At 40.9% G+C, this 12,405-nt stretch overlaps 1 protein-coding gene across 2 annotated transcripts in view; it reads left to right on the top strand.

Annotated features, from left to right (window-relative positions):
- The first annotated feature begins 5,054 nt into the window (after positions 1–5,054).
- Positions 5,055–12,405, top strand: part of SYPL1 (synaptophysin like 1) — a 41,418-nt gene continuing 34,067 nt past the window's right edge. Inside the window, exons 1-2 of one of the 2 annotated variants that reach the window (XM_069106980.1) lie at positions 5,055–5,237; positions 5,777–5,848. In XM_069106980.1, the coding sequence (XP_068963081.1) occupies positions 5,780–5,848 (69 nt within the window). In that variant the 5' untranslated portion in view covers positions 5,055–5,237; positions 5,777–5,779. Of the gene's footprint in view, positions 5,238–5,492; positions 5,512–5,776; positions 5,849–12,405 lie in introns of those variants that run through there. The other variant, XM_069106979.1, reaches the window with a different exon arrangement.

Raw genomic sequence — 12,405 nt, 5'->3', positions numbered from 1 at the left:
CTCTCTCTCTCTCTCTCTCTCTCTCTCTCTCTCTCTCTCTCTCTCTCTCTCTCTCCCTCAATCGAGCACTTTTGAATCTAATAGAATGTAAACTTGAGAGCAGAACTGTTTCGTTTTTGGTTTTGTGTCCCCAAAGTCTAGGATGGTGCTTGGCTTAATAAATATTGGTTGGCTGATTTATAGACAATTGGTTTCTTCATCATCCCATAATGTGTATCTTATAATGTCATATCCTTAATAGTGTGATTTTTGGTGAATTTCATTCTAAGACACACCCACTGTCCCTCAACTCTAATTTGTCACTGTGGCAGATTAGGCAATGTTAGGCTTTAGAACACCAGATAGGCTGACACTGAAGCTCAATAATCAATATTTATATATCTCTATATATACATATACATCTAAATATGTATATATATATACACACTGGAATATACAAACATCTGAATACAAATATATGTAAATGTATATATACACACAGATATGTGGTTATATGTGTACAAGTATATATGTGCATGTTACACATGTGTATACATACATACATACATACATATATTTAGCACCAATTATGGGCATTATGCTAAGTACTAAGGACACAAAAACAATGAATGAATCAATCTGTGCCCTCAAGGCATTTCCATCCTAATGGAGGATACAAAAAGTACTTATGTGGGCATACACACAATACCTACAAATAAATTCGAAGTTATTCACTATAGGGCAATTTGAGAGGGAGGGAGCATTTGGAGGAATCAGAAAGGCTATATGTAGAATGTGATGCATGAACCACACCTCAAGAAAAGAGAAAGATTCTCTGAGGAGTAGATTCATAGGTAATGTATTCCAGGGGCCAACCATGAAGAGAGATGTACTGTCTTGTATGAGAAACAGAAAAATGGCCAGTTTTTCTGACTTACAGAATGAAGAAGGTGGGATAATATATTTTTTAATTTTTAAAAATTAATTTATTTACTTTTAGTTTACAACATTCAGTTCCACAGTCCCTTGAGTTTCAAATTTTCTCCCCCTCCCTCTCCTCCTCCCCACCCCCCATGGCAGCATGCACTCAAGTACAGGATCTACAAATATCTTCACATTAATCATTAGTCAGGTTGTAAAGAAGGATTATAACCAATGGAATGATCAATGGGAAAGAGGAAACAAAAGAAGAAAAAGAAACAGAGCAAGTAATTTGTTTCAATCTGCATTCAGACTCCACAGCTCGTTCTCTGGATGTGGATATCTCTTTTGATCATGAGTTTTTTGGAGTTCTCTTATAACCTTATATTGCTGAGAGGAGCCCAGTCTATTGAAGTTAGTCGTCACACATGCGTTGTGTCTGTGATTGTGTACAGATTTCTCCTGGTTCTGCTCTTCTCGATTAGCATCAGTTGATAAGTCTCTCCAGGTTATTATGAAGTCTGTCTGCTCCTCATTTCTTATTAGCACAGTAGTATTCTATTACATTCATATACCATAACTTGTTCAGCCATTCCCCAATTGATGGGCATCCCCTTGATTTCCAATTCTTTGCCACCACAAAAAGAGCCGCTATAAATATTTTTGTACATATGGGTCCTCCTCCTACTTTTCTGATCTCTTTGGGATATAACCCTAGAAGTGGTATTACTGGGTCAAAGGGTATATACGTATTTCAGACTGCTCTCCAGAATGGTTGGATCAGTTTACAACTCCACCAATATTGCATTAGTGTTCCAATTTTTCCACATCCTCTCCAGCATATATCATTTTCCTGTTTTGTCATCTTAGCCACTCTGGCCAGTGAGATGTGGCACCTCAGAGTTGTTTTGATTTGCATTTCTCTAATCAATAGTGATTGAGAGCATTTTTTCATATGCTTATAAATATCTTTAATTTCATCTTCAGAGAACTGCCTGTTTATATTCTTTGACCATTTATCAATTGGGGAGTGGCTTGTATTCTTAAAGATTTGACTCAATTCTTTGCATATTTTAGAAATGAGGCCAGGGGTGGCCAAGTGGCACAGTGAATAGAGCACCAGCCCTGGAATCAGGAGGACCTCAGTTCAAATCAGGCCTCAGACACTAAACACACACACACACAAAACTAGCCGTGTGATCTTGGGCAAGTCACTTAACCCCAATTGCCCTACCTTCTCCCTCAAAAAAAAAAAAGGAATGAGGCCTTTATCAGAGACACTGGTTGTAAAAATTCTTTCCCAATTTTTCACTTCCCTCTTAATGTTGGTTACATTGGCTTTATTTGTACAGAAACTTTTCAATTTAATGTAATCAAAATTATCCATTTTGCTTTTTATACTGCTAACTCTTGTTTTATCATAAAATCTTCAGGAGGTGGGATAACAGACATTGAAGCTGGAAAGGTTGATTGAGGCTTTAAAAGCTAAACAGAGGAATTTACATTTTATCCTAAAGGCAGTAGAGAGCCCATGAAATTTATCAAGTAAGGGAGTGATGTGCTTACTTAAGGAAAATCACTTAGATAGCAGTGTAGAGATGGAATAGAATTGGGAAAGATGAGGAAGGAAGACCAATTGGGCCACTGCAATAACAGAAGAACGGGGGACTATTCTAAGGTAGTGACTGAGAGAAGGGATTGGAAGAAAGAGGTTTGACCTCAGTATCAAACATCTGAATGCGCTCTGGCTCCAGGGGGATGGACAAGCACATCAGTCAATCAACATTAAGCATCTGTATGTGCGAGGCACGGTTCTAAGAGCTGGGGATCCAAAAAGAGGCAAAAGACAATCCCTGCCCTCAAGGAGTTTAACAATCTAATGGGAGTATGTGATGTGAAAACAAATTTATACAAAAACAAGCTGGATAAATAGGAAACAAAATAAGGAAAGCACTGGGATTAAGAGGGGTTGGGGAAGGCTTCCTGTAGAAGGCAGGATTTTAGTTGGGACTTACAGGAAGCCAGGGAGGTCAGCAGGTGGAACTAAGGGCCAGCCACACATTGGTCCCTTGCTGAGGTGCAGACACTTTGCCTTGTCGAGAAGAGACAACTCCTGACTGGTTTCTGTGTACCTCCCCTGCTCCCCTGGCACACAGTAGGTGGTGACTGGGGGTTGTGTCACTGAACGCCATCCAAGACTGTTATGCAAACTCCCTTTCTCAGAAGCTGTAAGAACTAGAATGGCTCCATCCCTTCTCTCTTTCAAGCTGCCCTTTCTTGGTACAGATCCATTCCCAGCAGCGCTGTGAATTTTAGCAAGGTAGGACTCTCCCACCACCTCCTCTACCACTAGCAATGGCTTCCACGACTGGGTCATATAGCAGCAAGAATATTGGTTTGCATAGTCGAGCCTGAGACTGAACCTCAAGTCCCGGCTGTCTCTTCTGTTTTGTGTTTCTTTCTACTTATTCCTGAGACATTTCAAAGTTTAGCATGCAGCTACTTCATGCTTTTGAGAATTCTTAGGTACCTGAGTCAATGCCTGCTGCCCAGCAGGAGGCAGTCCCTGCAAATTCTAGGAGGGTAACAAGAAAACCACTGACAGTCCTGAATTTTAAGGGACCCAGAAACCCTGGCTGGCCAGAACACTTAAACTTCACGAATTGTTCAGATAGTATAGATCCCAGGAGAAGAGTAAATATCTGTTAGCAGTCCTATTGACTTATCTTTACCTCTCCGCAAGGTACAAATGCTGTGAGAGGCTGTTGTTTTAAAGTATTTAATAGGCATTTATGAGTCTTCTGGGTTTAAGCATTTCCCTTGTAGTAGAGGGGGAAAATAGCTATCCTATACATGAGATCTACTTTGTGCACAGTACTTTCCTTAAAGTGACCCAACTGACCAGTCCCTTTCAGGGAGACGCTAGATACCAGCCATATCCTAGACTTTGTTTTAGAGATCTCCTCCTCCCTTCCTCAATTCTGCTTTGTCTGACATAACCAGCCAGAGTAAGAAAATACTTGACTCTCTTCTTTGCCCCCAGGATGAATTCAGGCCCCCTATGAAACCAGAGTCTCTTTTCTGGCTCCCTGGGTATTGAAGGCATTTGGAAGAAAGATTATGGAAGAAAGAGTATATTTGTTCTTTTTGGATCTTTCAGCACAACTAGGAACGATGGATTCAAGTGGTAGGGATACAGGTGCTAGGTCCATAGGAAGTAAAGCATTCTTAACGATTTGAACAAATGTTAAAAATTGGTTTTACACATAATTGGGAAAAATAAAATATTAATCAAAAATAAAATTTTAAAAAGATGAACTATAATGACAGTCGATTAAGAAATTCTCCAATCCAGCCTCAGACACTTAACACAAAAACCAGTGGTGCGACCTTGGACTTAACCCCAATTGCCCTAACTTCCCCTCTCCAAAAATTTTTTTAAAAATTCTCCATAGAAATTACTGGCAACTATCGAACGGAAATAAAAAGGAAAATTGTCATTAAAAAAAAATTAAAGTTTGCCATAAAAGGGTAGTGAGTTCCCCATTCCTGGAAGTTTTCAAGCTGTTATTAGATGACCACATAAGTCTGAGTAAATGGATGCTGCTAACATACAGTATTTGATAAAGTACTTATAGAATTCTATATGCTATTTATTAAGTGGAAACTTGGTGCCAGGCCTTGGGGGACGTTTTTGGGTAGTCCTCATGGAACTTAAACACTTATTGTGTGCAAAATATCGATCTTATCTCTCTGATAGGCTACTCTGACCCAGTGGACAATCTCGTATGTGAATGTACAAACACTTGTGTGCTAGGCATGGTGCTAAGCTCTAGTACTAAATTTCTTTAAAATGCTTGCGGACCTTTTTCGACCCTCCCACCCCAAACCCTGGACTAAGAGCCGAGATTTTGCACATCACCCATCCAGAAGCCCGAACCCGGGGTTTTGAATCGGTCGGTCCGCAAGCATTTATTAATCACCTGCTTATATGGTGGGTGCTGTGCAAACAAGCAATTTCCATGCTGACATCAGCCCATGCCCCGACACGTTTAAGATTTCAAAATCTGCCTAAAACGTGTCAGTCTGAATCCAAACGTACGGTAACCAGTGAGGCGAAGTCTGGCCGTCCCAAGCAAAGCCAGAGGACCGGAGGGAGGGGCACACGCATTGAAAGCCCGTGTCCGGCTGGGTGGCGGGGTGAAGGGCACAGTGTAACCCCGGAGGGGCAGGGCGGCGCACAGGAAGCACGTTCGTACCCACAGTGGCGGGACAACTGGCCGGGAGCCCGTTCCCAGGCGCAGAAGCACCGAACCCCCAGAGACAGGAGAGAACAGGTGCCGCCCCTCCCCCGCTCCGATCACTTTCCTCCACCCCGCCCCCCGCGCCCGCGACCCCGCCCCCGCCGGGCCTTTGTGAGCGGTGCAGCGCCGCCCGAAGGGAGAGCTACGGGCGCGGGGCCCTGGAGACAGTGCGGGGGACGCGCGCGGATCCAGGGCGGAATCCCAGTTAGAGCGGCTTGTGTAGGGGGGAGGGGGGGTGGTTAGCTCGTTCAAGATGGCCTCAGATATGAGCCATAGGGTTCGCCAGAGGATCAGCCGGCTCGGCCAGGTGCAGAGGCGGGGAGGAGTCGCTCCTCCCATCCCCCCTCTTCTCCGCCCTCGCCCCGCCTCCTCCCCGGACCCAACCAGGCTTAACCGCCTCCCGGCCCCACCTCAGGGCGGCCTCGCCCTGCCCTGCCCCGCCTCCCGGAGCCTCGCTCCGTCAGCCCAACCCTCCCTCCTTCCTTCCCACCGCCGCTGGGCCGCCCTGGTCTGGCTCCGTCCCCCGCCGTCCGGCCGCTCTGACTCTCGCCCTCTTTCCCTCCTTCCTTCAGAAGATGTCGGGCCTCCAGATTAACTTCAACGCACTTAAGGAGCCACTGGGCTTCATCAAGATTCTCCAGTGGGTGAGTGGGGCCCGTGGGCCCAGCCCTCGGGGACCGGCGGTCGCCGCCGGCCCCCGCCCCCCGTCAGGCGGGGGAAGAGAGGGAGGGAGGGAGGCCCTGGCTGGGGACGAGGCCCGCCGGCCCGACCCGCCTCGAGGAGGCCTTGGGTAGGCGGGTGGGGGCGCAGTGGTGAGGCTTCGGACGCCTGGGTTCCGCCGGGAAGGCCTGGCCGGTGCCCCGCCCCTGAGGCCGAGGTGGGCAGGAGACGGCGGGGGATGGGGGGCAGGAAAGGCCTCGGGGGCCCCCGGGACTAGGGCGGATGCGGCTGTCAAAGGGGATCTCGGGGCGGCTGCGCTGTGTGGCGGCCCCTCCCCGACCCCAGAACTGCACCAGAGACCTTGGCCGAGGCCGGGGTCGGGTGAGGTGTTTGGGGGAAGAGAAAGCTTCCTCTTGTGGTCTAACCGAAAGCCAGTCTTCACACTTCCTCTCCCGAACCTCCCCCTCCCCAACTGCCTGGAGATCTGGATCAGGTAGAACACGTGCTTAATTTAAAGCATGGGGAAACCCGCTGGGGGGTAATGAGAGCTCTTTAAGCGCCTAAAAGTTTAGCGGTTTTGCTTGGGGGGGGACGACTTTTTTTTTTTTTTGATGAGCTGCTGTTGCGTGAAGCCAAACTAGTATTTGAAATAACTTTTTTTCCTGAAGCAACTGCAGAAATGAACAAGTCCATTAACTTTCCATTGTTTGTAAAAGTTCATTAATTTTCCGAGTTGGAAAATATATCAAATACGGGGTTTTTTTAAATTATTTCACTAAGACTTTCGGAAAACCTCGTATTTAATAAAGCACTTCATTAAGACTTTGGGGATCATTTAAGGTGCCCCAAAAGTCTTAAAGCAGTTTTAAGCCGTTAAAGCTTAAAATTGGAAGGAAAGGTGTTTGAGTCTTAGTGCGGCTAAAACTTCAGCTCAAGCCGCACTAGGACTTCTGGGATACCCAATAAATACTTAGGGGAGCCCCTAGAGTCGTGGGCGTATGGGCATGTTTGCAGAGAGGCCGTTGTGAGCCCGAGCTCTCCAAGTCAGCTTTTCTTCGCTGCTTCCAGCACTTGCCGCCTTTAACTTTTAAAGAAGCTGATTTGACGTTGCATGCTATCTTAGTATCTAACCCAAGAAAGTGGGAATTTGTTGGACACCCGAGCATTTTTTAAATATAGGGTGCTTTTGAAGGATGATTATTCACGGTTACATTCGGAGAGGGCATCTTCTTGTAACGTGTAGGATAAGTATGCTGTAGATAACCCAATAACGACACTTTGTCGTGTTTTGGTGAAAAGAGTGATAAGCGCTTCCTAGTACTGCGACCTTCATCCCCTAATCAAAGCCTTTGGGGAGTGTTTCGGAAAAACTGAAATTATGCCAAGAAACAGTTTCATGTTGAACGATTTGCTTTCATTGGGCTTCTAGAATAACGTAAGAATGGTGCTAGTTGGGAAAAGCCATTTGTCTTTCAAAGCAGATAGAGGAAGATCGTAGATGCCTGCGGATGTTTGCTGTTGTAAAATAATTGACAGCCCTTAATTTAGCTCATATGACCAAATCACTTTTTTTTCCAAAACAAAAACTAGATATAAAAAAAAAAAAAACTAGTGAAAGTGAATTTATCAGAAAGTTTGTAAACACAATGTATGAACCTTTGGTGGCTGGCCTTCTGAAACTCGTGAATGTTGTTAGGGCTTTGTGGTTTTATTGTTGTTTTTCCCTTTTTTTTTTTTTTTTTTTCATTTTTACTTTTTCGGGTTGGAGACGATCTGGGTTTAGTGACTTGCCCAGAGGCATACTGCTAGTAAAGTGTGAGGCTGGATTTGAACTCCGGTCCTTTTGACTCCAAGGGCACTATCCATACACTACATAGCTTCCTCTTTGTGTTTAATATTGAGCCCTGCATTTGAAGGGAAAAAAAATCATTTGACACAAAAATAAAAGGGGAAAACCCCACAAATTATTAAGCAACCTTATCTAATGTAAAATAAAAGAACAGCACTGTACTTTTTTTTTAAAGCTGAAAGGAACATTATATAGATTGTTTCTTCAAATTCCTTTTTACAGATGAAGAAATAGACCCAGAGAAATGAAATGACTTGCCCAAGGTCACATATTTAATTAGTGGATATTTGAAGGAATGCTTCAGACTCCCAAGTTTGATGTTTTCTTCACTATACCACATTGCCTTTTTTTGTTAACTTGTGCAGTCAAATATTGTTTACTAAATAGAGTAAATTTGCAATTAGTGACTTCTAGATCATATAGATAAGGAAACAGCTATTTTTATTATTTTATTTACACTTAGATTTATTAATATATTTTTTAAGTCGTGGTTCTTCGAAGTTTCAAATACATTATAACTTGTAAAATGAATAATTTTAGAGTACTTATAGTGGGACCAATAGTCAGGTCATAGTAACAGAACCAGAAGTGCCTTGGGGTGGGGTTGAGTCTTCTGTTCCAACCCCCTAATTTCTCAGATGGGGAACATGAGACCCAAAGAGGTTGTGATTTGCTCAAGATCACCCAGGGAGTAAATGGCAAAGCCAGGATTCAAATCTAGATGCTCTAACTTTAAATCTAGTGCTTACTCCACTGCACCACACTGCTGCTTTAAGTATTCGTTACCCAAGTTGCTGAAATCCTTAGAAGTTTATTGCAACTGGTTGGATTTTTAATGAGAAGACTACTTTTAGTGTTCATAAACTCTTTGCAGGCAAAGACACTATCAAATTAATTATTTGCCACTCCCAAGGCCTATTGCCTTGGGTTGGAGGGGAGGGGCTATGTCCTTTCAGTGTAGCCTGTGTGCACTTATAACTTAGAGTGTTAAATATTATTATTAAGCTTAATTCTTGGGTAGTATTGTATTTTAGCTGTTATATAACTCCTTAATCCTAAGTATCCTAGGACTTTGTGTATAAACAACTACAATATATAGTGCCCTATCTTACTTCAACCCCAGTTGCTTTGTTAGACCAGGGATTCGGTCATACTTTAAAGTGAAGTATATCTCTCACTAGGAGATAACAGCTGTGCATAAGTGTATGTAGTACTTTGAGGTTTACATAGTACTTTGAAACATTTAACATATCCATGAGGTGTGTGTTATAAATATTACACTTATTTTTCAGATTAGGAATCTAAAACTCAGAAGTTGTGAGCTCTTAATACATGGTATTCTCCTGTCTTCTAATCTTAGCATATAGTGAAAGGAGTTCTATTTTTTTTTCCATCCTTTTTTGTTTTTGTTATGATAAAACTAAAATGTGTTCAATATTTTTGCGAGCTGGGTTATAAACTGTTTCTGATATTTATAACTTAGTGTTCCATAAAATATTGGCAGCCTTAAGAGCATTATTTTAATGTTTAGTATCTTTAAATTTTTGAAGGGCCAAATTTCTGTATAAAAGACCTTTTATACAGCTCTCCTAGTCTTTTTATCAGATTGAAAACAAGGCTTCTAACCACTTAGTATAATTAGTCCAGTTTTTTATTAGGATAATGTTTACATAAAACTCCCAGACTTGTCTCTTCATAGTATTGGCATTTGGAAAGAGTTGCATTATTTTTTTTTTATATTCTAGTTCTCTAGAATAGGATCCAGCTTGAATTGGTATATAAAAATAAAGAGATGGAAATATCAGATATCTTTTGTATTTCAAGTGCAAATTTTAATTAGATTTTTAGATAGCTGAGAAAAGAGGGAGGTACAGGAAGAACTAAAAGAATTATTTCAGGTGGGAATTAAACCCATACACCCATAGACCAAGCAACTAGCTTTTAGCTTAGAAACAGACTAGTGTACAGGGCAGCTAGGTGACACAGTGAATAAAGCACTGGCCCTGGAGTCAGGAGGACCTGAGTTCAAATTCTGCCACAGACACAACACAAAAACTAGCTGTGTGACTTTGGGCAAGTCACTTAACCCCAATTCCCCCTCCAAAAAGCCCCCCCCCCAAAAAAAAGTAGACTAGTGTAATTGACTATTGACATTTGAAATCTTCTCCCATAGAAATAAATTGAGATTGTTATTTTAGCATTTCCTTTTGGTATTAACTAGGATATGTAGATTTACCCGTAGTGCAGAGAATAATTAAATGATGTGCTTTTCCAGTTTCACTTTTAAAAGTCAGTAAAGATATACAGAGCTTTCATCATTTAAAAACTGCACTAAGACTTTGGGGACAACCTTGTAGTTTATTTTTAATATGTAAAGGACTATGGAAATATGTTTATAGTTTATTTCAGAAACTAGAAATGCTAGTTAGTTTTTTTTTTTCTTAATGTGTTTGAATTCAATTTTTGTTAAAAACCAGTTATTAGATTTCAAAAACTTATTTTGGCTAAAGTCTTTTCTAAACCTTTTTCTTGCTAATAAGATTATAGGATCATAGATTTGGGGTTGTAAATAATTTTGGAGGTCATCTGGTGCAACCCTCTTATTTTACAGTTTAAATTTGTTTGTCCTTTGTTCTTGAAAAGGACCGGTGACATTCTGAGGGCTATATCTTGATGTGAGTGAATTGGATTTAAGTGAGAGAGCTGTGCAGAATCTTCAGTCTTACTCTCAACAGTCATGGAAGTCCAGTGGCCAGACAAAAGTCAGGACTACTGGCCTTGGCCCTGGGATGTAGAGGATGACCTTGGCCTTTCTAATTAAGGTGTTTCCCAGGCCTCAGTTCCCGTGACATAAAGCCCCATTCTAGAACTAGGGGCTAGGTAAATAAAGATGGCCTAATTTACTGTTACAAAAATTAATCTGGAAGATGCTCAAAAGTTTCTGACCAGAATTGTAAACAATTGTCATTTACATTCATTCTTAGCTTTAGATACCTAGGATACTTAGATACCTAAACACTGAACCTTGGAGGCTTGGAATGGGAGCTATTATTGGCCATTCAAAGAACCAGAGTGTTTTGGGTTTAAAGACTTAATCTTTAAAGACTTGTAGCTCCATTTGAAACACAATGGACTGGTCCAGAGAATCTTTGGACTTCTTTGAAACCATTTATTTTTTTAAAGCCAACTTTTTTTCAGAGCTATCTTTTCAAGAAATCATAAATGAAAACACAGAAGAAAAAGTCCAGCTTTTTCCAAATGAAAGACTATAGAAAGAGAAAAGAAGATTGCATGAGGAAGAGCTATTGGATATAGCAATCAAGAAATCACTGGAATATTTGGGCAGGAATAGCAAATAGAATATTATCCATCTTCAAAATATAGCTGTTAACTGCCATGATATATTTCATAGACTTCAGTATGACTGCCAAGCCCCCAAACAAACAGTACATACAAGTTTTCAAGAGTTCCTCTTTCCCCTGTTACAAAGTAGGGGACAAAGCAGATCTGTGGACGTTATGACAAAACCAGGACTGTGTACTGCCATATTATTAGTCTGACATTAAAAACCACTTTAAAAAAAAAACAAAACACATACCTACGCAAAATCATACACTCTCTCAAGTCAGAAGGAAAATTGGTAACAGCATCTGGAGGAGCAATTAAATTCCTTTATATCCTTGAAGGATTTTGCATAATAATTGCTAATGTTTTAGTACTAGTGCTAATGTCACTACTATTCTGTAATAATTAAGTAAAATAATAGCTTACATTTATATAGGGCTTTAAGGTTTCCAAAGATCTTATAATGCATTCTTATTTAATACTAAATACTTTGTGACATGGATAATACAAGTATTATCTCCATTTCTGGATGAGGAAACTCAGGCATGGAGTGGATTAAATTATTTTTTCAGTGTTACAACAAAAGTGTAGAAGGTAGGATTTTAAAATTCCGTTTACTTCAACTGCCAAAATGTTTCTGCTATACTATATTAGTTTAGGGGTGAATTTAGGAAATAGTGTACAAAGGGAGTGTACATGGTAAAGTCTTAGAACATCTAAAAGCAGAGGTTCTTAACCTGGGAACAGGGAACTTGATTTTTTTTTTTTTATATACTTTGACTATTTCAGTATTTGATTTCTTTTGTAATTCAATGTGTATTTTACATTGCGTATTTAAAAATATTCTGAGAAAAGACAGTCTGTAGACTTCACTAGACGGGACCTTGACCAAAAAAAAAGATAGTTAAGACTCTTTGCTCTAAGGAAATACTGGTTAGTTTCAAGAAAAGTTGAGACTTTTTTAGGATTTTTAAAATGTGGAACAGTTTAGATAGGCAATAAGAATTTCCTTCCATGAAATCTCAATTTTTAGATGCAGTTTTCTGTATTGATCTGGCACAGAACCCAGTAAAGAGAGGTATTTATAGATGTCTTTTATGGATCAGTTCCCACTGCCAATAAAACTACACCTTCAATCATTTTGGACCTAGGCTTCCTGAAGTTTTTGAATTGATCTTGCCTCCACAGCTGTTTTCCTGAATCCATTCTATACTTTGCTGCCAGATTCATCTCCCTCAAATTTAAAAGTTGTACCTTACACTTTGGTAAATATAGTTGAAGATTTTCATTAAAAGTAGCTTTTATCTGTTACTAAATTCTTCTAATCAAGATTCCATATCACAACAA

Source organism: Petaurus breviceps, unplaced genomic scaffold (genome assembly GCF_028583685.1).
Source record: "Petaurus breviceps papuanus isolate PSGF00001 unplaced genomic scaffold, PetGlider_PUasm1.0 84, whole genome shotgun sequence".
NCBI classification, from domain to species: domain Eukaryota; kingdom Metazoa; phylum Chordata; class Mammalia; order Diprotodontia; family Petauridae; genus Petaurus; species Petaurus breviceps.
This window is presented reverse-complemented; position numbering and strand designations above follow the sequence as displayed.